Source organism: Morus notabilis, unplaced genomic scaffold (genome assembly GCF_000414095.1).
Source record: "Morus notabilis unplaced genomic scaffold, ASM41409v2 Scaffold14, whole genome shotgun sequence".
Lineage (NCBI taxonomy): Eukaryota > Viridiplantae > Streptophyta > Magnoliopsida > Rosales > Moraceae > Morus > Morus notabilis.
In genome coordinates, this window is record NW_010365103.1 from 235438 (window position 1) to 261742 (window position 26305).

General features: G+C 32.9%; 1 protein-coding gene across 1 annotated transcript; it reads right to left on the reverse strand.

The window, feature by feature from the left end:
* Positions 1-3660: 3660 nt before the first annotated feature.
* On the reverse strand, positions 3661-7092 carry LOC21411053 (G-type lectin S-receptor-like serine/threonine-protein kinase At4g27290). The gene is made up of 7 exons (XM_024171704.1): positions 5776-7092; positions 5515-5619; positions 5167-5303; positions 4851-5061; positions 4501-4738; positions 4259-4409; positions 3661-4157 (listed from the first exon to the last, which is right to left on the reverse strand). The coding sequence occupies exons 1-7, from the start codon at positions 7070-7072 to the stop codon at positions 3837-3839; spliced, it is 2460 nt and encodes an 819-aa protein (XP_024027472.1). The 5' UTR covers positions 7073-7092; the 3' UTR covers positions 3661-3836.
* Between the last annotated feature and the right edge of the window lie 19213 nt (positions 7093-26305).

Sequence of the window (26305 nt, forward strand, 5' to 3'; positions counted from 1 at the left end):
CATGCAACAAATAAACAAATTTTAAACATGACGATTTAAACGATTGATTTTAAAAGGGCTTTAAGATGTACTTGAATTTAAGATTTCTCACGAAATCCGTTTTAAAGTCAAAATTAAATGGCCTGATTGAATTGGCTAGTTTTAGAAAGGCTTTTAAAGAGTATTTGAAATAGGAGTTCAAATGCTGCTCTGTTTGAAAGATATTTTTAGAACGTTTTATCTTAACTGAAATTAAGAAAAGCTTTAAGAAATTTAGTGATTCACTTATTTGAAATTATTGTTACAAATTATGAAAGTATTCTTTCTTATATTAAAAAAAAAAAAATGTTCCGCAAATTTTAAGAAACCCCAGTAAGTACAAGTTAAAGTTTAAGTTACAGTGGCGGCCTCAAAGGAGGGGCGTCACACACAAATAAGAGAACTGACTACTTAGAGGATTAGCTAAGCACATAGCAATAAGAACTTTGCTTAACTTACTAATTAATTGCCCTTAAAGAAAAAAAGAGAGACATAAAACGTCCTTTTTTGCTCTTCTATTTAATTAATTAGAGAATATTTTTTAAAAAAAATTAAAAATCACATTAAATCATTTTATGAAAACAGAATCAAAACACCTAGTAAATTTTTTTTTTAAAAATACCAAGATTACCTAAAGTAATACTTAATATAAATTGGAAAGTGTAATCTTGGCATTTTTTAAATTTAACTACTTCAGGGAGTGTTTTTGTAATACCCGAGATTTAATTAAGCCTTAAGCCAATAATAAATAATTTAATAAATTAAAATCATGCACCACATTTACCATTTATCTCAAAGTTATTTGTTGGCATTATATTTTATTATTATAGCTATCATATGATTTTATTAAACTTATAGCTTTGCTAATCGAGTTTTCAGTTTTAATGTGCAGTGCAACTAGCTCGATGTGGGAACTCAATGTGCTAAACTTATGAAGAAAAATGATATTTATTATGATTATTGGATATGACATTTTACCTCTATTATGATTTATTTAATGATGAATTATTATTTTATATTTTTATTATATGGTTTTATGTAAATGTGTTGAGGACTTAGTTGTTATTTTGAGTTTTTGGTGAGAGAAGTCTATGTTAGCAAATTGAGTGAACTTTAGGCACCTAATTGAAGAAGAAAAATAGAGACTTTATAGCTTATTTTATGAGGTTAGGATAGCTATTAGAGGCTTAGAAAAACCTAGGCCCTTGTTTTATTATAAGGCCACTTTATTTTTATTTAGTTTCTATCAAGTTTAGACTTCATTTTTGGGTCTACTTCAGCAAGAAAACCTAGAACTCCGACCATAGCACTTTCTTCTCTCTTCTCACTCCTTTTCTCACCCAAAACTCAGAATCAAACCTAGGTTTTTAAGAGAGAATGAGCTAAAAACTCAACCAGCCCATTTCAACTCGTTTTCAACCTAGAACCAAAAATAACCACCAAGATTTGGAGCTTCTATTCACTTGGGAACACATTTTTCTTTGAGGTAACTTCTTTCTTAAGTTAGGAACTAAGATTTCAGAGATTAAGATGTTCAAATCCTATTTGAGATTCGGATTTTTGATGGGGTTTATCATGCATATTGGTTGTAGACTCTTAAAAATGAGTTTCTTGAGGTTTTGGTTCAAATATTAGTTTATGGGTGAAATTAATGATTTTAGCTTGATATTATTGATGATTATTTGAAGATAAACTCTTATTAAGATGATGATTCATGTATGTCAGAGTGGTCTTTGAAGATTAAGATTTGCATGCTAGGTATTTGATGAAATGTTCAAATATAAGTCCTCTGTACAGCCTATGTAGATTCTGTTTTCGTGCCATATATACTTATGATTTTGACTGATCTTATATTTTTCTATTAAAGTATACATCTCGAGCTTTATGTGAGTTTTTGAATCACTCCAAACGGATTTTTCTATATTTAGTTATGAATTTTATAAGTTCAGTTAAAAAGCTTTTATTTTCCTGACGAGATTAGACTTCAATCTGGATTTCGGGCTGTTTTTGGTTAGTTTGAAAAATCCGAAACCCATCATGTAGTAGCTCTAAAAAGAGGGTTTTGAGCCTACTTTTATTTGCCACTGGTCTCATAATATTTTGAGTTTTGATGAATTCGTTATGAATATTTTCGTAATATTGCGCAGTTATGTGTTTGTTAAATGATGATATGAATGTGATTTTTGAAAGTTATGGTCTTTAAAGGTTAATTAGCACATTGAAGGCTCCCCACAACCAGCTAGTTTGTGCTTGCAAAGTGGTGAGCAAAATTCAGGTAAGTAGAGTTAAAGCATTTTCAAAAATGCATCACAAGTCCTATTTGATTTAACTTGTTCAGAATTATGATTATACAAGTTTATTCTCTTATGAAATTCTTATATGATTATGTTCAAAGAGTATTCATAATTAATTATTTTGAAAGAGATTATGATTTATGCTTATTATGTTTTTATGTTTTAAGAGATTTTATGGTATGGTATATGGATGAGAGGCTGAGTAAGCAGGGGTGCGAGGGACCAGTATCCCAAATTAGATAAACTGTCTCGTTGAGACAACTAAAGAAAAATACTAGTGGGAAGTTTCTTGTTGATCACAAGAGAAAGATATTCTAAAAACCCTGCTTAGTGTTTAAGAGAAGAGAATTGGCCAAAACTAGAGAATGTCCTGTATAGAGAGGCTTACTTGGAACCGAAGTTCTGTATCATACCTAAACTAAGAATAAGTATGAAAGTTTATGAACAATGATTAACAAAGAGATTTTAGTCACAAAGATTTTAGATACTTACTTGATTTGAAATCTACTTACTGAGTTTTTGCTCATTAGTTTTACCTTGTGATGCAGATGTTGTTGTTGTTACCGAAGAGTAAAAAGAAATATGATTTCCAAGGCTGGCTGAGTACTCTAAGTCTTACATCTGACATCTTGCTTATATGTACTTCCAAACACTAGATGGGCTCAAAATGTTTTTGTTTTGTTACTATGTCGCTTTTGAATAACTATTTAATATTTAAGATTTGTGGTTGCACACTTACTCATTTTGTTCAAAAACTTTTAAGAAAATTTTGTGATGAAATCAACCACAAGTTTCCGCATCTTAAAAAAATGATATTGTTTTAAGTATATAAAGTATGTTTTAAATAGCACCACCTTGCTAAATTCGGCCTTAGACCGGTTTAGCCTATGGGGGCGTTACAGTTTTGGATCTAGTTCTATAAAGACAATGGGTGTTTTGGACATATGCATAATAAGAGGGTGCGAAAGTAGTATTTTGCAAAACACAGGGGTATTTTGAGTATTTCCTTTTTGAAATATGAACTTCCATAAAATTGCACTTCTAACTCAATTTTAGTCGGGCAAAGCATACAATTTTTTACCGACTTAATTATTGACCAACTACCATCGTACATTCTAAGCACTTATTTAAGTTCCAGAAGTTGCTTGACGCAACAAAGTTGGGAAAAATCAAAATACCATCTTAATTTGCCCGCAACAATTGATCACAGTATTGGTCTAAAGAGCAGGGTAGCTCACATTTTTTAATAGAAAACGCTCGTTTAATCAATCAGGCATAACTATATGGTCCAACATTATTGTTGGACTCCAGAAGGAAACAAAAAACAAAAGAAATTTGTTGCTGTACATGTAAGGAAAATTGGGATGAGGGGGGAAAAAAAAAGTTTCATTTAATTAATTTATTTATTTTTTTTTGGCTCTCAACTCAATTTTGTTAGGTATCATTTCCTTTGGTGGTAAAACCGAGGGATGAAATATGTACAATCTACCATACAACATGAAACGACCGATTCTGAAATGAAGATTACTTGCTATGCATGGTTAGAGATTGATCCTCTGCATCGGATGCGATCGTTATGATGCTTGATAGGGATGAATCAGGATACTGTTGTGGTTCCTCAATCTCCATGAAATAGCCAGGTCTATTGGGGCAAGGCAATGCATGGCTATCACTGCTTAGCATCACAACCACCGACGACATGCCTGGCCTGTCCGCAGCGCGATGTTGCACGCATAACAGACCGACATGGATGCAACGCAAAACTTCCAGCACATTGTGTTGTGAATCCCTTAAGCACGGGTCGAGCAACTCAATTGCCCTGCCTTCTTGCATCAATGTCCAGGCCTGAAATATTTGCAACCATCAACTTATATGAATCCATACATATGTATGTTGTGGAGTTCAATAAATCAAATTAAAAGACATCAGTTTCTTGTCGTACTTACATGTCCAGTGAGTGTAAGGTCTTCCTTTACACAGGAAAAGCTTGTACTTCTCTTTCCGCTTACAATCTCTAAGACCATTATACCAAAGCTAAAGACATCGGATTTTACGGAGAAATGACCAGTATGAACATACTCTGGTGCCATATAACCACTGCACCGTAAAATCACACTCCTTAGAACTTCAATTGATTATGAAGTTGATGTAAAACCTATAAAGAGCGGGTGGGAATAGTAATACTTACTAAGTTCCTACAACACTGTTTGTGTTTCCTTCTATTTGGTCTCCTCCAAAAGTTCTAGCCAAACCAAAGTCTGAAATTTTGGGGTTCATCTCATTATCCAGTAAGACATTACTAGTTTTGAGATCTCTATGTATGATTCTCAATCTTGAATCTTGATGTAAATATAGAAGCCCGCGTGCAATTCCACGTATGATTTCAAAGCGGTTTCTCCATCCTAGTAGTTTAGATGAATTTTTATCTGGCAACCCAAAATAAAAATTTTTCAAGTTTGTCAATTACAACAAACAAAATAAGAAGTTTACATGTATGTTTCGCAAGTGTTGACAACGGCATCAATGAAAGAGTCTAACCGAAAATGAACAAGTCGAGGCTTTTGTTAGGCATGTATTCATAAATCAGTATTTTCTCTTTTCCATGAATGCAACAGCCAAGAAGCTTCACAAGATTCCGATGTTGAAGCTTTGCGATCAATATTACTTCATTTTTTAACTCATCTATTCCTTGTCCTGAATTGATTGAAAGTCTCTTCACAGCAATCGCTTGTCCATCTTTTAACTGACCCTGAAATCCCATGTTAACCAAAGATGTTAAAAGCATTATGGTTGTAAATTTAGAAGCTTTCTTCATCCATATTCCATATGATTGTCAAATCAAATAAAGGCTTACTCTGTACACAGGTCCAAAACCACCCTGTCCAATCCTATTGTTTGATGAAAAATTATCCGTGGCGGTTATTAGAGTTGATAACTCGAACGATGGGAGCTCTAGATCTTCCTCTTGGTCTCCATTTTTCTTACTTTTATCTGTTTATATGAATAATTGTATGAAGAGGAGTTTGAAATCTAGCACATAGACTATCCACTAAATCTTGTCAAAGAGCTAGATCACAAACTTTAATATTACTATACGAAGATCTTAAAGGGAAAAAATAAAAATAAAAAATTGTGATTAAATAATAATTTGGACAATATGTCCCTGAGTAATTAATGATTTTCAGAGTAAGGGCAAGAATACCTTTTGATTTTTTTCTGTAAATGAAGTAGCCAAGTAAGAGCACCCCACAAAATCCTACAATGCCGGCCGCTAGTATCACAGCTCCCACCTTAGAATCAGAGTTTCCTTTTTTTGTTGGTAATTTCAACATGAAAAAGGGAAGAAAAAAAAATTAGTCGACCAAAAAAATACGAAAAGTCATGGTATAATTCAACAGAGAACATGAATATGGATCAAAAAAGGAAGAAAAAAAAGAACAAATATCATTAAAATTGGCCATACCTAGCTCTGAAGCTGGCATTCTAAGATACAGAACCTGTTCACTTGAAGAAACTTTTCTGATATCCATCAGATCGCCAAACCACATGATGCAACCACTTCCACCATTTCTGATATCGGAGTTTGCATAAGCCATGCAAGAACAATTGCTCAAACATTTAGCCCTGCATTCCTTTAGGTTCATACTCGTATTCGCGCGAGCATATGCAGTATCTGGCAATTTCAAGTTAACAAATTCGACAAATCCATCATTGTCTTTATCTTTGCAGTCTAGCGGAGTATTTCGTGTACAGCCGTCCGACCATTCTGTTAACCATTTTTCTGGGTACTTAGGCTTGAATCCTTTCATACATTGGCAGACCGGGCTGTCACCTATGACACAATTCCCATTGCCTCCACAAAGACCATAGCTGTCACACTGTTCTGTAGGAAAGGAATCGTAATGACTCCAACTCTTATCATCTTCGGCCCATACAATTCGTTCACTCACCATAGTTGTTTGATTCAAAACTACTATATTGATCATAGCGTTGCTCTTGAGGTTGAAAAAGTAATAAGCTTCTTCTTCATTGTAAACAAAGTAGAAGTCATAAAGGTTGTTTGGCTTTAACAATTGAATACCACTTGCAGTGACTCCATTCCATGGCCCGAATCGACTCGATTTTGTGACCCCCTGCCGAAAATAAGCTTCAGGAAATCTTTGTTGTTGAACATCAATTTCCACACCCCAAGTAAAGTTTTCAGGACAAGGGTCATCCCAATTCCTCCATGCCGATATTCGCCAATTTAGACCCTTCCTATAGTTCAATCCCAACTTCATCCCTGGTAACAATATATTAGAAGGCTCTTCAAATCTTTCCCACAAATAGTTCTCCGAGTTTCCATCTTCCTCATCTCTTACTATAAGATTACCAGAATCTAGAAGCTGTAGAATCGGTTTCTGGGCTTGTTTCGATGAGTTCGTCGACCAAACAACACTCTTGTTCTGATATAAAAGCACAAGATTCCCTGTGCTGTTCATGGTCAACACGCCCGAGGAATCATTGATCGGATTGCATCGGTTTGCGACCCAAACGACGGTTTGAACTGTAATGTTCTTGTACCAAATCCCGACATAACGATTTTTGGAATTTCCAGGACTGAAGAAACCAAGCTCAAACATTCCTTCTTTAGAAACCAAAGTTGTTCCATCACTGATGGATTGGTTTAGACCAATGCTGTCTGCTGCAAAGGAGAAAGTAATGAATGAAGACAAGAACATAGAAGCAATAATATACAAACAGAATGAAGAAAGCGCCATTGTTGTCCAGCTTGCTTTGAAGTCTTTGCTTATCTGCTTTGAGAAAGTACAACGAAGAACAGGCTGTGTTATGTTACTACTTCTTTTATACATATATTATATGAAAACAATTGATTAAAGTCTAATTGTCAAACCATGTGCACGAGAACAAAAAAGATTCCCATAATTTAAAAGATAGTATAAATCTCATATGTACCCTCAAACTTTAGTATCATTTTTACTTTGCACCTTAAACTTTGAGAACACCCACTTTACCCCTTAACTTTTTAATAAGTCCAACACTCCACTGAACAACTTTCATTAAAAATTTAGTTAAAAACTGATGGAAAAAAATGGAATAATAGAATAAGACTCCGTTTGCTTCGTGACTTCAAATTCTATGGGTTTGAACCTTTAAATTTGAACTTATATATAAGTTTTCTGTGTTTTGAACCGGTGTTTAGTAGTGTACAGTCTAAACATGAAATAAAGTTTAAACCATTATTTAGTTACATTATTAGAACTGAGTTTTTAAAAAATGTGAATGAAAATGGTTGGGGGAACCTTTAAATTGAGTTCAAACTACATTTTGGGTTTAAACTATCCACAACCCTCCAACTTAACAACCCATAAGTCTCACGTACTCAACCCCTTCTATCATAATTTTATGTTGAAAACAAATGGAAAAGGACCACATGCTCTTACTTAACACCCCTTTTTTCCATCTATTTTCAATAAAAATTTTAATAGAGATGGTTAAGTGAAATTGATTTAAAATTCAAATGGCATAGTAGAAGGTTTTAAGAATTATGAGAAAAGGTGAAAATCATCATAAAATGGAGGGGTGCATATAAAACTAATCCTATATAAGTATAACTGCTACAATAATTATAATAATGAGTGTAGTTTTAATGGCTTTTCAAATGTATATCAATCGGTGAATATTATTATTTTAATAGTGTGATATTAATCAAATGGTTATTATAAATTGTGTAGTTGAACAAAAACATGTGTAGCAATTAATAAATTAGATTTTTATCACGTCATATCATTAAATTTCTATATTTAATGTGTATCTACCAATAGAAACGTAACCATTAAAGTCTCATCATTATAATATATATTAATGATAGCAATGATAATCTTTATTTCTATTGGTTGATGGAAACTAAAACAATGGTGTAAAAGAATGGGTTGCGGTGATGCCAAGAACATAGATAAAATATCTCTACATCATTGAAACGTCAAAAGGGTACAATAATATTATCCATATGGTTGAGTCATAATGTTGAAAAACCAATTATATAGTTTTAAAATATTACGCAAATTACATCCAGATTAAGTTTGCTCATTCAAAATATAAAAATTAATAAATCGTGCTGAATATGATGGGCCAACTTTGTCAACGAAATGATCAAATGATCAATCCCATTAATCCACCAAAACATATACTAAAACTAAATTGATGATACTTGGTCATCGGGTTGCCACTTTCAAGAAATTATATAATTATGTTGGTCAAGGAGTTGAATCATTCAATTTCAAAAAGTTGGTACCGGTTCCAAAATGACTATTCCGAATCCTAGTCAAGATAGCACACTACTTTTCAATATCTAAAAACAAAACACATGATTTGGCAACTAAAACAAATGTTTCTGTCATATCATTATCAAGGTGGCTTTCTGCATTAAAACCTCACAAAAAACAAATTCTACGAAGTTATCCCAAATCAATGCTTTCATCCCTCTTTTATTGTTAACGGGGAAAGAACTCAAAGATTTTCAGTATTTTGTTTAAATACCACTTTTGCCCCTTTTATTATAAATACTTAAAACAAACTCTGTATTTTACAATGACTCAAGTACCCCTTGAAGCAATTAAATCTTTTAAAATATCAAGATTGCTCTTCCCAATCTATATATCAAATATTATTTTATATTTGATTTAACTAAAAATTTAAATAAAAAAATATATTCCAATTAAACAAATACTTCAATTATTTTGAGAGTTTTTCATTTTTCAAGATTGATTTCATTTAACACTTTATTTTTTAAATGTTTTAAATTGTATTTAATAAAGGTTGGGAAGGTAATCTTGGTACTTTAAGAAAAATTAAATGCTTCAAGAGGTATTTTAAGTCCGATTTTAAAAATACAGGGGCGTTTTGGGCATTTGCATACTAAAAGGGGCAAAAATGATATTTTGACAAAACATATAGGATATTTTAGGTATGATCCCTTATTAAATTTCAATGGAAAAGTCAAGATCAAAGTGAAATTCAATATATAGTTTGGGGCCAAAAATAAAAGTGAACCGAGGAGTTTGGTATGAGGTGAATTGTCTAGTGGGTCCAAATTTAAGTTGGAACGTGCCTCATGTGTCCGTTTCGCTGTATCCTATTGATTTATGATAGCTAGCTTGATTGGCAGGGATTGCTGTGACTGATTATTAGTCAGTAGTTAGTTATGGTACTAGAAATATTGTGTAGTTATAAATAGAGATGTTGGCAATTAACGAGGTGATGGAATTATTGATAAATCGATACGTGTCCTATCAATTGGTACTAGAACAATTCTTTCCCAGGGTGTGGACTGTGCAGACTGACGGTACACAGTTTTTTAAGGACAGTGTGTATTGAATCGGGTTGGCAATTCAGATAGTGACACGACGATACGATTTAAAATCCGCATAAAATTAACGGGTTTAGGTTTGTTATAAATAAGTTTAGATCATAATCGGGTTGACACGATTAATAAATGAGTTGGGTTAGAGTTGACCTCTTAACATGAAGTGACATAAATTGACACGATTAACTATATGTGTTATCTGTAATATAATAATATGTGATATAACATGAAAGTTTATATGACATATTAAATACAAATAATGTGAATTTTAATATTTGTAGGTAAAATTCATTTTTTTTAAAGGAAAAGATAAATTGACCAATAAACATATTAAATCTGTCTTGATCGTGTTAAATAAGTTATTATTATATTAGTTATTTATTCAATATATTAATTTAAACGGGTTATACGAGAGTTGACATGATTAACACGATTAATAAATAGGTCGTGTTTGATTGATATTTTTGACACGTTTAATAAACATATCGTATTTAAGTTGATATTTTTTTATACGATTAATAAACAGACTGACACAAATACAACCCATCGATACGAATTGACATCCTTAATTTCAAAGTTTACTAATTTAAAGTGCGCGTATGGAATTCTTTGGAGGCATTTATTAGTATTATCTATATTTAAGTCTTGTACCTTGTTTTTTCTTGTATAACATTAGACGGAAACAAGAGCAAATGAGTAAAATAGTGAGAAGTAACAAAAATAAAGGACTAACAAAACCGGCCGTTGAACTTTAGTAATATGGTATAGATACATCTAAAAATACACGAGATATTTACGGAGACGGAACAAAAAAACAATAAAAAAGTGAGAAGAAAAAATAAATGGTGGAAATAAAAATAAAAAATGTGGGAGGGACAAAAAATAAATCCGTTTGGTTTTAGACTTGGTGCCAAGGTCATCATTCCCTTTGATTGCACAACTAAAAAATTATTCTGAAGATCTACAAGAAGATTAAAAAATACGAAATTGTATCAAGATTTATATGAAAAAAAAAATATGAAAGAAAAACAGAAAGAGTAAAAAAACAAAAAACAAAAAAATAAAGGGAGAATTAAAAAAACAAAAAATAGAAAAAAGGAAAACAAATAGAAAGGGGAAATGTTGGATAACTATATTATTTATAGTTTTTACTACTCATTTTGCACAACAATCGTCTTAGTTCTTAAGATTCTAATTTATTTTGTTGTGGTTTAAATTAGTTTATTATATTCATTTGATTTTATTTTTATTTAATTTAGCATGATTTTATTTTATTTTATCATATTTTCGTTTAATTTTATATTTATTCTAATTATTTATTCTATTTGTATTTTTCAAGTCGTTGCTTACCATGAGTTATACTAAAAACTCTTTAATTAATTATTTTGAAAACTTAGTTACTCAAAATTTCAGAGAAATTTTTTTTCTTCATTTTTTTGAAACTCATTTTAAATTTCAACACTCTTTGCATTCACACACTGACTGCGAAAATAACTGTTGGTGAATTAAAACGTAAAGAGTCATGCTAAGGTTTTAATAAAATATAAGGATAAAATCATTTCAATATCTTCTATTATAGTGAATAATTTCATTGGTACTTCGTATTTTTAATAATATTAAAATAATATCTTCACCTTTAAAAAAATATTATTTAGGTACTCTGAGACTAATTTTGTGGGATATAAAATGTCTATTCTACCCATCTCAATAATTAACAATAAACTAGTAATGTTTTAGAAAAAAAAATCTGAAAATACTTTTAAATTGTTAAAAATTAAACAATCGAACTAAATTAAAATGCTTTTAAGGAATGTTTTTAAAGTAATTAGTTTCTCTTTGATTAGTAAAAAGGATAGTTTGGATATTGTATGTCTCAAAAATCGATTTCAAAGTACAAGAAGAACATTTTTTTAAAGATAAAAGGTACAATTTTAATATTATAAAAGACACAATGTATAAATAAGATGTTTCACCATAACAGAGGTTCTCAAAATATGATTTCATCCCTGAAATATAATATTAGATTTGCAATCAGTTCATAAATACTTAATTTCTAAAGCTTAAATATAATTAAGTGTGTTTAAATAAGTCTTCATCTATATAATATTCAAGCCATGCTTCGTAGGTTCATTACTTCAAAAACCATTACTTTAAATTGTGGAATTTAACTGCTTGCTAGTAACTAATCTTATTCCTTTGTCAAACATTATTGTGTGGGAATCTGTAAGTGAACGGAATCGTAATAAGTAATAAAGTGATGAGAAAATATCATTCTCAAGGAGATTGTATTTAATTTGCTCTAATTACCGAAATTGAATCAACTATAAAATAATTTGAATAATCAATTAATGAAATAGAAAAAAAAATTAAACTAAATCTGACAAAGTAAAGTAAAATCGAAATAAAATCTCTAGGACTACAATTTCACCCGACTAATGTCACTGGAATTGATTCTACTCTCTAATTAATTAATTTCAACTAATTGAATCGTTAATCGAATGCGCGAAATTACCTACTACCCTTCCAACAAACTAGTAGGCACATTACATTAATCAAAACCCCTACATTCCTATGAGCAATTAATTAATTAACACAAATTCATTACGCACAAGCACTCAAAATGACTACACATGCCCTAAGGATATATTTCTCTTCCAAATTGCACATGCTAGCCTATTATTGCTCAAGACTAAAAATCCATTTTCCAATTTGATTCAAGTCCAACAAAATCACCTAACTAATGGCCAAGTAATTAGGTGCGTTAAGAACCTAATAGGGTAAACAATATCAATCAATTAAGTAAAATCAAATAGGGCAAAATTAACCAAAATCCATTAATAGGGATAAATTTTTGCAATACTGAAGAAAATGAAACTACTTCATAATATAAAATAGAATCACAATCGACAAGAATTTCAACATCAAATAAGCATAAAAAATAAATTGAAAAAGAGAGGTTTAGAAGTTTCCTAATTCCATGCCCTTCTTCTTCTTGTATGCTTTGTTGATATATCCATCCTCTTGGATTGTTGAAAACAAAATCCTAAAACTATAACAAGAAATAAAATCCTAAAAACCAAAGCTCTAAATACATTTTTTTTTTCTAAATGGCTGTCTCAGCCTTATTTTCCTCCTCAAAGCTGTCTTTCTGGTTCTTTGACCCCTCTTTGCTCCAAATTAATATTTTAGCCCCTGTCATCAAATTTAATTACCCAAATGACAAAAGTAATTATTTTGGAAGGAAAACTAAAACAAAATAAAATTAACAATAAACTAAGTAAAATAATGTAAGGGCTGTATTTTATGTTTCAAATCTATTATTAAAATGTTGAAAATGTGAAAATAAAATAAAAGACACAAACTTGCGGTAGATTAGAAATAGTTTTGTGTTTTATCTAAAAGAAAAAAAGAAATAGTTTTGTGAAAAAACGTGATTTTTGATTAGTTTCGGTGAGTTTTGGGTTATGGCATGAGAAAAGATTACTTTGGCATTAAAATATGGGCTTTATGATGCTAGTATATGACTTACCGAAATAGTATAAAATATGCTAATATGAAAAGCTTAAGAAAGTATATAGGCCAATTTTTAGTTATAGAAATTAATAGGCCATAACTTGTCAAGTTATGGTTCATAACCAGATAAGTTATGGACAAACTTGTTAAGTTATGGTTCATAGTCAGACAAGTTATGGACAAAATCGTGAATAACTTGTCAAGTTATGGTTCATAACCAGACAAGTTATGAACGAAAACAGTAATTTGACCTATTTATTAACTTATGTAAACTATTAGCCTATTAATTTTAATTCATCTTAAGTCTTGGCCTATTTTCCTCTTTCTCCCTATGACTTATTAGAGCCTGAAAAGTTTGGGCCAAATCTGAAAACGTTCCAAAAAATAAGATATGGATAAAAATACCCTTATGCTCGAAAACAAGTAAATTTACAAAGGATGTCCTATATAGAAGCTCAATTAGGCTTAGGTCAAAACATAAAAGTTGTAGATCTAGGTGAATAGAGAAAGTTTTATGTTTTGAGTTTGCACAGATTTTATTCTTATAAAAAGTTATTGCGTTCGGAAGATACATTGACTAAATTTTAACTAAGGGTAAAATGGTCTTTAAGGTTAGAATTATTATTGGCCTAGTTAAGAGTTTTCTTCCTTGTATTAGTATGGGTCTAATGGTGAGGAGACGTTAAAACCAACTCGGGGCCAAAAATGTCAAGATACCCATCTTTAGGGGCAGAATCATAATATCTAGAAAAATTGTGTGTCAACCTATTAATAGAAGTCCATAACCTTATTTAGGCTGTAAAAGACTAAGTAGACGTTTAGGTCATCGATTCAAAATCATGATTCAACACCATTCTCGTTTAATGTGTGTTTTTTGTGAGAGAAAAACACTGTAGAGAATTATAAATCATGATTCAAAATCAAGAACGAATACAAGAAACAAACATTATCTAGGTAGCCAAGATCAGAATCTATTTGTTGTTAGAAAGTCGTTAGGAGCAAAACGGTCATTTCGAACGTTAAGGGGTAAAATCGTCAAACAGACACCGAACTTCGAGTTTTAGCTCGAGATCCTTGTGGATAAAATGACTAGGGTAATATGAATAATTTAGAACCGTGAAAACCACTAATAGTAAAACGGTAATTTTTCTTAAAGGTAAAATCATTCATCGGGAAGCGGAAGACCAGAGACCACTTGATGGCCCTAGTTAAGTGAAGAGGCTGAAATGGGCCCAAATGGCCCAAGTAACATAAAGGAAACCAACTGAGCTACTAAGGTAGAACCAAATCCTAAAAACTCTAATAAGAAATGAAATAACCTTAGGTAGTCCTAGAGAAGCCTACTAGGTAGTTTGTCAAAGTTCGACTTTTGGAACGGTAACGAAGCTTACTTAAACATACTTGACTCATCTTTAACCTTTGTTTGACTATAAACATATTCCCGATTACTGAAATTTTAGGATTTTTTTTTTTCAAACATAATCTTCTTTCATCTTAACTTTAGAAACTTCCTACATATAGTGTAGGGAAATAAACTTTGACTTTGACTTTGTCATGAATAGAAAATTTATTAAAATTATTGTATAAGATAAAATTTTTTGGAATCCTTTGTATTATTAATATGAATATTTTTATGATAAGTATTTGTTAATATTAATGTGGAATAGTAAATTATAAGCTAAAGCTTAGAAATTTTTTAGGTGTGATGCAATTATCGATTTTCAGACTCTATTTAAGAAATAAGTATGAAACGCTGTTTTAAACCCACAAGTGGGCAAACACATGAATGTTAAGTTTAAGAATTAAAAAACATCACTTCTAGGATTTTAGAAACAATCAGAATGAAGAACAAACGAAAAAGGGATTCAAAAGGCCGAACCGAGAAAAGTGAGGTTTTCGACTGAATAAGGTTGACCAAGTCAAATTTTATTGACCAAGTCAAATTTTATTGACCAAGAGTGGATTAATAAGTCACTCTTGAAATGATAGTCAATGTTGAGTAAAGTTGACCAAGTTGACTAACTGTATGAAAAATGCGAGTAAAACGTGTACCGGATAGGAATTAAATTCAACTAAAATAAGATAGTTATTAGAAATGGATGACTGAGATTTAAAGTGAATAATTAGATGGAGAGCTGAGATTATAACATGTGTGAAGTGAATTGGCCGGCCAACTTAAGGAAGAAGGAAAAAAAAGATATTTTTAGTGAATTTTACAAAAAGCTCCTTAGAAAATTAGAAATTGCACTTAGGTCCTCCACTTTTTGTGGCCGGTTCTTTAAGTGGAAAAAACACAACAAAATGTTCATATTTTCATACCAAAAACCAGAGAACACTCATCCAAGAGAGAGGAGAAAAAAAAATCACCAAAGTAAGGAAAAACGAGTTCAAAGTGAAAATCGACAAAACTACCGAGATTAGCGTCTCTGGAACTTGTTCTTCATTCTCTAAGGTGAGATTTTAAGTTTTTCTTCTCATTTTCTTACCATGGCTGCACGTTTGAATATAGAAGAGAGCATGAAAAACATTTGCTTAAAATGATGATAAGCTTGTGATTGTTAAAGGAATTGAAAATCTGGTGATTGAGGGATGAATTCTTAGTTATTAGATTTTGTTTCTAGCAATTTTTAGTTATGGAGAATTTTTGTGACAATTCGGATGAAACTCTAGAATTATGATGTTATTGATGATAAAATTGAATGAGAAAGAATGTGGTTTGTGTTTAAAGGTGGAAACAACAGATAAAACGAGCTATGATTAGCTCAGAAAACACGAAAAATTAGGCAAAACTGTATCGAAATTTAGCTTGAGATTTGAACTAGAACCGGTTTTATAAAGAATAGGAGGATTAAGATGTGTAAAGTAAGTTGATTTGGTGATCGGAGATGTATATAGAAACCTAAAACGATGAAAAATTATCAATTTTGGACAAAAACCGAAAACAGGTTATTGATCCGAAAATTAGAATCCGGTATTGTTTTGAGCAAGGGAACTAAGATAAAAGGTTAGTTTCAAAAAGTGACCAACACAACGTTGATAAAAATTCGTTCCGAACAACTTTTGTGAAATAGTGCTTTTCTCAAAAATGACTTTCGACGCTAGTTTCAGGCTAATTTTCAAAATAGGTCCCAGATGGTGATTGTTGGTTGAATATGCACGGGTTTGGAGCATGGCGTTGAGATAAGAAATATTTCTGTCCGGATACCGATATAAGAATTGTAGATGTTTTTGAGTTAAATTCTATTGCAATTATTGATCTTAGATTTTAAATCTAACGATCAGAAAAATTTGAATGATAGGATTGGTAGACGATCAAAGTTAGAAAGCTTCGGGTGACTCAAAGGTCGCAATGTTAGCAGAACTTCCATAAGTATTAGTAGTTTTTCTTGTCCATGACATGAATGAACTTATTCCTCCGTGTTGCACAGATTTGTGCATATTGTAGATTTAAGGTATGCTAGAATGTGAATGATGTTTCTTGAATGTTATATATTATTTTATGAATGTACTTACAGACTTTAAGTAGTAGTAGAATTTTACTCTTTGAAAAGTCTGAGACTAAGTCAAAATAAAGGTCAAAGTCAACAAAAAAGTTAAACTTTTACAAAAAGTCAATTTCATAGAAAATTGATGAAAATACGTAAAAACGCAATACAAAATTAAAATTACTGTCATAATAAGAAAAGATGATAGTAACACGATGTTCAAAGAAAAGATGATAAAGGTAAAGAAGAAACTAAAACTATTTGTACCGGCCTCCACAAGAGAGAGGCTATTATAAAATCATGAGTGAGTTGGTTATTTTGGGTAGCTCTCCCACTCCTCATTGGGATGTGCACAATGGTACAACATGATGGGTCCCATAAGAATTAAAAGACATGAAATTGTAATACGGAAATCGTTACACACGAGACTACGGGAGTCGTAAAGAAGTAAGAGATGACATGAAATTGTAATACGGCAACTGTTCCATATGAGAGTAAAGAAGTATGAGATGTAAGAAAAAAAAACAAAATGCAAAAGTCATTCGAAACGTTAGAATATAATACGAATGACTAAAAAAAATGAAAGCAAAAAATGATAACGATAAACGAAGAAAAACAGAACTATAGAGTACATTAGGATATATCGATAAATGTTTTTGATGTATAGAGTACATTAGGATATATGACATGGATATTAGCGTTTATGCCCTTATTAATAAATGTAACAATGTTCTTTCAGACATTTTGACTATTAATAAAGATTTATTTATTTCATATATCCATATATTGTCCTCTTTATGTTCATATTAGTTGAATGTATGATAAGTAAACTGAAAGTCTGAGACTGTTATTCTAAATCTTTAGGTCAGGCATCTAATGAGAAGAACATGCAGAAGATAGCAACCAAAAGATGATAGTATAAATCATATGATCCACAATTGAGGGAATAACGGAGATGGCTTGTCTTGGTCGTTAGAGGTGGGTCTCCATGGGTAGAGACATTGATATCGTTTCTAGTGGTGAAATCTATATTGGGTCAGACCAAAGTTGAATTGTTTTAATTAATAATCTCGTTTGTATAAAACAATTCACTTTTGACGAATTATATCTGGTCATCTTAATCATGAGATGGATAATGAACCCGTATGCTTGACTTGTATCCTTTGATGTACCAAAGGGAGACATCCTGACATTATGAAAAGGTACGCTTGCCGGTACATTGGGGGTATGGCGTGTGCATGCGTAGATTCGTTATTCATAGATAGTGGAATACATAGCTCCTATAAAGAGTCAATGATATCCTCTTATGCATTATCTTTGGACTGGAAAATACGAGCACTCGGCCATTAGACTACTCTGTGTTATCTAAAGGTTTACTATTTGTAATGGTACGAATAGTGGTTTTCTGATGGAGTGGTGATGTAACATAAGATAAATGTAATCGGGAAGGTAAAATGGAACTTGACCTTAAGTTGATTATTGATATTCTATGGGGATGATACACTTATATATTGAGTCATGAACAAGAGTTATTCAGAGCTTTATAAATGTGTTATATAAATTGAGAGTGCAGCTCTAGGCTTTTAGTGGAGTAGTGCTAGAGTTTTATAATCATGAGACGGACTTATTGGTTTACAAGTAGCGTTGTGATTATAGGAGCTTGATTTATATGTCCGTCGGGTCTCTTCGCTAGCTCACACAATTTCCTGTAACGATATGACATATTTCCTGCATATTTGTAGCTTGTGTTATTTTCGTAAAAGACGTTCAAAGTTAATATGAGATCGGTTAATTAATTCATGAGTAATTTATCGAGTGAATTAATTGATAAATTAATTCTAGATAAATTGGTTGAATTAATGTTTCATGTTGTTTAATTCATGAGTAATTTATCGGGTGGATTAATTGTTAAATTAATTCTAAATAAATTGGTTGAATTATTATTTTTAGAGTTAATTAATACGGGAAGACTACTATATGACTGTTTTGAAGGATAGGTCGACCGGTGAGTTATAACTTCTCTGCCACCGGTCGACCAGTTGTAACGTGTAACACGTGCTGTCATGGTGAAACCGACTCAGTAAGTGAGATAAACTTTGAGAAACCTAATTGTTACAGGTAAATGACTTCCTAAGCACTATAAATAGCCCGGTAAGTCACATTATTCATTAGATCACTTGAGAGACTTTTTGGGCTATTGGTAAAAGATTCTTGAGAGGAAAAATTGTTTAATTCTCAAGAATGATTTTTCCTTTGGCTTTCTTATCGTTGGAAGGAGTTCAAGAATACTAAGAGAAGATTGAACGACGTGTGCCCACCCGTACTCCAATCATGGAAACGAGAATAGCAAAGAAGACCAGTTAGTTGAGGCTCTTCCGGTTGCTGTTAGGAACGCTTTGATCTGTTAGATGTGCTATTTCCTAAATCTCTAAATGTATGATTTAGATCTTTAGTATTTATGTTATATAGCAAAATGAACATGTTCTTGGTTGGATTTGGCATTCATTTATTGTTTTAAAATTCCGTTACGTACTCAATACTGTATTTTTCAACAATTGGTATCAGAGCCATGGTTATTTGTTCATGATTATGCTATGTATAGAGATTTGTGATCTAAAAAATATCTCCTTTATGCTTGAATTGATATTTTAGAGAGTTGGCACTCTGGGGTTTCTATGCTTTTTGTGTTATCATGAATATATGGTCTATGGATGATTAAGTTATTATTATTGATTATTTTATAAATTATCAATGTTTTTTGATTATTTAATTTTTACCGGTTATGGTTCCTTAGAGTTTAGAATGGTTGTATAGGAATTTGTTTTTGGCAATGTAATTAGATATATTGCCTATTATTGCCATTAGGTTTATTTTATTTTCTTTCATAAAATTTCTTGTAAACAGGAAACGGTATAGGAATTTTTTATGTAAAATTCTTGGCGGAGATGTATCATGGATCTTGAAGATGGATTTTGAAGATGGATCTTGAAGACGGATCTTGAAGATGGATCTTGAAGACGAAGGACGTCAAAATTTCTAATTTTTCTTGGTTTATAAAATTGTTTTGTGTTTTGAATAAATTGAAAAACTGCTTTAATTTTAATTTTTTTAGATTTTTGTGACAAACAGTGGTCGACCTCTCCGGTCAGTTGGTTAGTGTAAGGCGGTCGACCGGTGGAGTATAACTGCTCTGTCACCGGTCGACTGGACCTAACGTGGCAGTGCACGATTTTGCAATTTTTTGAGATTTTTCCAAGAAAACATGAAAAATAATTTTATGATAACCAGAATTTAATCGTGATGAAGAATTCAAGGACAATGGGGAAGAGTCAAGATGAAGGATCGATATATGTTGCGATTATTCTTAGTAATCTTTATTTTTTCTTTTCTCTAGGATGGAACCCCAATATTACAGTTATTATTATTATTATGATTGTTGCTTAGCTCAATTACTTTGTATGATTGCATATAATAGGATTTACTATATATGTGATAACATGTTCATGTAGAATAGGGAGTGCCGCTCATTAAAATTGTTCGTGCATATTTTTTTTTAACATAAAACCTTGTTTTCCAAAAGATTAAGTGGGTGAGGGTTTTTGAAGAAAAGACCCATGGCCTCCATCATTGGTCCGCAGGTAACACATGGTGATACCGACCCTTAGAAAGGGGTTTATTATGTACCGGTGTGGATCTCCGAGAGGACAATTTATTTGGACATATTTTATGGTTGTACACCCCTAGGTGACAATTATAAAATATAGATCAAATAGTTGAAACGATGGTTATACACTCAAGGTTAATTTAATTATTAATCTCCCCTAGGACCTCTGTTAATTAAATTAATGGCAAAAGAAAATGATTATCAATATATACTGGACATAAATTGATCTGGATGGTATATATTGACCGAAGGGGATCCATCTTTCCAATTAAATTTTGCATGATCTCCCCTAGAAGGCTTACAAAATTTTGAGTTGGGAATTATCATTGTAAAGTTGTGATTTTTTCTAGGTTGTGACACACAAACATATGGGTTGCATTATAATATGTACATATGTTTAATTACTAATATTTATGCAAGTTTGCTTATACTAGATATATGAATGTTTATTGTAGATCAAAATGTCTGCTAGTGCATTATCATCGATACTTAACAAACACACTTTAACTGGCGAGAATTCTACTGATTGGAAAAGGAACCTAAAAATCATTCTAACCTTTGATAAACTGAATTTCGTACTGAATACACCTTGTCCTCCGGAGTCACCTGTTGATGCTTCTAATGAGGTTTTTCTAGCGTATCACCACTGGAAGGACTCTGACAATATGGCTCGCTGTTATATGTTGACGAGCATGTCCATTGTGCTTCAAGCACAACATGAAGATTACATAACTACTCATCAGATTATGGATAATCTTGAGGACATGTTTGGCAGCCAAGCCGTTGAAAAACATCAGGAAGCCCTAAGTAACCTCAATAATTACAGACACAAGGCTAGGTCTTCCATAAAGGCACACATGTTGAAGGTGATGGGCTATTTGGCTAATGCTGAGACCAATGGGGCTGACATCGATGCTGAGTCTCAATTGACCATGATCTTTGAGACTTTATCGAAGGAGTATATTACGTTTAGGGTAACGTTCAATTTGAGCGTTAAACATAATATAACCCTGACATAGTTGATGCAAGAACTCCAAAAGTTTGAGCAGATGATCAAAGGGTTAACTGTTGCAGAGGCCACTTGGCAGAGGCATCTTCCTCCAAACCGTCTTCAGGGAATGGAAAGAAGAAGCAAGGAGCTAAGAACGAGAGTTCTTCGGTTCTGTCAAACAAGAGCAAGCACAAGAAGAAGAAGAAGAAGAAGAACTCAAACAAGCTCAAGTGCTTTCATTGCGGGAAGGTGGGGCACATGAACAAGAATTGTAAGGACTACCTAACCTCTAAAGGCCAATGAGCTAAGTGTGATCTTTTGATTGTGTAAGCATGTCTAGTTGAGGAATCCAGTGACAACTGGGTCATAGATTCTAGAGCAACTGATAATGTGTGTGTTTCTCTACATGGGTTCAAGCAAATGAGAAGTTTTCTAAATGAGAGCTTCACGTTGAGGATTGGTGATGGAACTCTGGTGTTCGCTGAAGCAGTGGGTGACATCCATCTTTATTTTGATAGTTATAAGAGTTTATTTTTGTGAGACTGTTTTATGTTCATCAATTTAAGAGGAATCTTATTTCTATCGCTTGTTTACTTGAGGATTCTTATTGAGTTTCTTTTAATAAAAAAGTTGTGATTCGTAAAAACAAGTCTTTTATCTGTGATGGATGGATGCAAAATAATATATATTTTATCAAACGTAAGATGGACTCACTGCTAAACACTGAAGTTGTTAATAACTCTAAAAGGCTTAAAACTTCTCACTCTAATGAGACATATCTTTGGCATTTGCGACTTGGTCACATTAGCCTTAACAGGATACAAAGCTTGGTAAAGGATGGACCTATAAGTTCTTTGAAGGTTGGGTTTTTACTTCAATGTGAGTCTTGTTTTGAGGGCAAAATGACCAAAGGCAATAGGGCTAAAGAGGTTCTTGAACTTGTGAATAGTGATGTTTGTGGTGCCATAAACATCAAGGCAAGAGGAGGTTATGAGTATTACGTCACTTTTATCCATGATTACTTAAGATATGGTTATGTGTACCTTATGCACCACAAAAGTGAAACTTTTGAGAAATTCAGGGAGTTTCAGGCTGATGTGGAAAAGCAATTAGGTAAACCCATAAAGGCACTTCGAACCGATCGAGGTGGAGAATACCTCTCTAATGAGTTCACTGGATACTTATTAGAGAATGAGATTCTATCCCATTTGACTGCACCTGGAACTCCACAGTAGAATGGTGTAGCTAAGAGAAGAAATAGGACCTTATTTTACATGGTACGGTCCATGATACATTATTTGACATTGCCTATATCTTTCTGGGGATACGCTTTACTAACTGCATGTTATCTTCTAATAACGTGTCAACAAAGTCAGTTTCTAAAACTCCTCACGAGTTGGGGACGGGTAGGAAGACATCCTCAAACCATATTCGCATATGGGATGTCCTACACATGTCTTGGACAAGAAAGCAAACAAGTTGGAAGCACATTCAAAAGTGTGCATTTTTGTAGGTTATCCGAGAAGGACGAAAGGGGGTTATTTCTACAACGCCAAGGAAAATAAAGTCGTGGTTTCAACGAATGCAACATGTCTTGAGGAAAGTTATAGGAATGACTTTAAGGCTCGTAGCAAAGTGGTGCTTGAGGAAATGTCAAGTAACTTGGTCATACTGACAGTTCCTTTGGAAACCGATCGAATCAGGGTAGAAAAGGAAACCTAAGAACAACCTAAGGGGTTTCGGTGTAGTAGGAGGATCAGACATGAACCTGAGAGATTCATGGCCAATGGGAAGACCTTTTTGGCAAAATCTTTGGAACATGACAAAGATCTTAATACTTACAAAGAAGCTATGAAGGATGTTGATGCAAACCTCTGGACATGAGCTATGAAAACTGAGATGAAATCTATAGATTTTAATCAAGTTTGGCAACTTGTAAATCTTCCTGATGGGATTAAGCCCATTAGGTGTAAATAGGTCTACAAGAGAAAGGGAAATGTAAAAGAAAAGGTCCAAACCTATAAGGCTAGACTGGTAGCTAAGGGATAAACGTAAAAGGAGGGAATCGACTACGAGAAAACCTTTTCGCCTATAGCCATGGTTAAGTCCATCCACATTCTCTTTTCCATTATGGCCGCTCTCGACTATGAGATCTGGTAAATGGATGTCAAGACGGCGTTCTTGAACCGACATCTTGAGAAAAGTATCTATATGGTACAACCAGAAGGCTTTGGAGCTAAAGGTCAAGATGGGAAAGTTTGCAAGTTGCTAAAATCTATTTGTGGATTAAAGCAAGCTTCCAGTTCTTGGAACAAAAGATATGACCAAGTGGTCAAGACTTTTGGATTCCAACAGAATATGGATGAACCTTGTGTTTATAAGCATATTCAAGATGTGAAAGTGGGTTTTCTACTATTATATGTTGATGACATTCTACTCATTGACAATGATGTAGGGGCTTTGTCAATAGTCATAGTTTGGCTTACCAAACAATTTGATATGAAGGACATATGAGAAGCTAATTTTGTTCTTGGCTTTCAGATCTTTAGAGATCAAAAGAACAAATGATAGCTCCTCTCAGGCTTCATACATAGATAAAATTATTGAGAAATATGAAATGAAGAATTCCAAGAAAGGTGGGCAACCATCTAGGTCTGGGATTACTCTTCCGAACAGTGATTGTCCCAAGACATATGAGGAAAGAGAATACATGGCAACGGTACCTTATGCTTCAGCAGTTGGGAGCCTCATGTATGACATGCTTTGCACTCGACCGGACATTTGCCTTGCGGTCGGGATTATAAGTCGATATCAGTCGAATATAGGACCTAACCACTGGGTAGCGGTCAAGCATATATTTAAGTATCTTCGGAGGACTAGAAATTATATGCTTGTATATTTTGGGGAGGATTTGACACCTCTAGGATATACAGACTAAGATTATCAATCCTCTTTGGATTCTAGGACATCGAATTCAGGTTCTGTCTTTACTCTGGGAGGTGGTTTTGTCATTTGACAGCGTGTGACGCACACTCTCACTGCTGACTCAACGATGGAAGCTAAGTATGTGGCAGCTAGTGATGCTTCAAAAGAAGCAGAGTGGCTCCACAAATTTCTGATGGATCTCGAAGTAGTTCCCGATGTGGATAAGCCATTGAGACTGTACTGTGATAATAGTGTGGCAAGAGCTAACACCAAAGAACTAATATATCAGAAAATAAGTAAGCACATAGACATGAAGTATCACGTGATAAGGAGCTTTGTTGAAGAAGAGCATGTGGAAATATGCAAGATCGTGTCGGAGGACAATATGGCTAACTCGTTCACGAAGGCCCCGCCAGCTAAAGCCTTTGAGAAGCATGTAGAGGCTATGGGGACACGTAGCATGTCACATTTACTCACTTAAGTGCAAGTGGAAGATTGTTAGCGTTTATGCCCTTAGGAATCAATGTAACAATATTCTTTGAGATATTTTGACTATTAATAAACATTTATTTATTTCATATATTCATGTATTATCCTCTTTATGTTCATATTAGTTGAATGTATGATAAGCAAACTGAAAGTCTGAGAGTGTCATTCTAAATCTTTAGGTCATGCATGTAGTGAGAAGAACATGCGGAAGACAAAAATCTAAAGATGATAGTCTAAATCATATGATCCACAATTGAGGGAATAAAGTTGTCTGCTTTATTCAGGTTAAGATTATTATGTTGTATACTACCTAACAGAGACGGCTAGTCTTGGTCATTGGAGGTGGGTCTCCATGGGTAGAGACATTGATATAGTTTATAGTGGTGAAATCTATATTGGGTCAGACCAAAGTTGAATTGTTTTAATTAATAATTCCTTTTGCATAAAACAATTCACTTTTGACGAATTATATGTGGTCATCTTAATCGTAAGATGGATAATGAACCCGTATACTTGACTTGTATCATTTGATGTACCAAAAGGAGACATCCTGACATTATGAATATGTATGCTTACCGATACATTAGGGGTTTGGCTCATGTATACGTAGATTCATTATTCATAGATAATGGAATCCATAACTCCTATAAAGAGTCAATGATATCCTGTTATGCATTATCTGTGGATTGTAAAATATGAGCGCTCGTCCATTAGACTACTATGTGTTATCTAAAGGTTTACTATTTGTAATGGTACAAATAGTGATTTTCCGATGGAGTGGTAATAGAATATAAGATAAATGTAATCGGGAAGGTAAATGGAACTTGACCTTAAATTGATTATCGATATTCTATAGGGATGACACACTTATATATTGAGTCATGGACGAGAGCTACTCAGAGCTCTGTAAATGTGCTCTATAAATCAAGAGAGCAGATCTAGGCTTTTAGTGGAGTAGCGGTAGAGTTTTATAGTCATGAGATAGACTTGTTGGTTTACAAGTAGCGCTGTGATTAGAGGTGCTTGATTTATATATGTCCATCGGGTCCCTTCGCTAGCTCACACAATGTCATGTAACAATACGGCATATTTCTTAAATATTTGTAACTTGTGTTATTTCCGTAAAATAGGTTCAAAGTTAATATGAGATCGGTTAATTAATTCATGAGTAATTTATCGGGTGAATTAATTGATGAATTAATGCTAGATAAATTAGTTGAATTAACGTTTCGGCTTGTTTAATTCATGAGTAATTTATCAAGTGGATTAATTGTTAAATTAATTCTAAATAAATTGGTTGAATTATTGTTTTGAGAGTTACTTAATATGGGAAGACTATTATATGAATGTTTTGATCAGGCAACTTCTCTATTTGGTTACTTGAATCAAAACTGAGGCTTCGTGCAAGTTTCCTGTGTTAAAAAACTAGGAAAACAAGTTTCCCTAGTTTAGACAGGTCGACCGGTCCGGTCGACCAGTTCAGGAAGGACATGTCGACCGATGAGTTATAACGTCTCTGTCACTGGTGAATCGGTTGTAACGCATAACACATGCTGACGT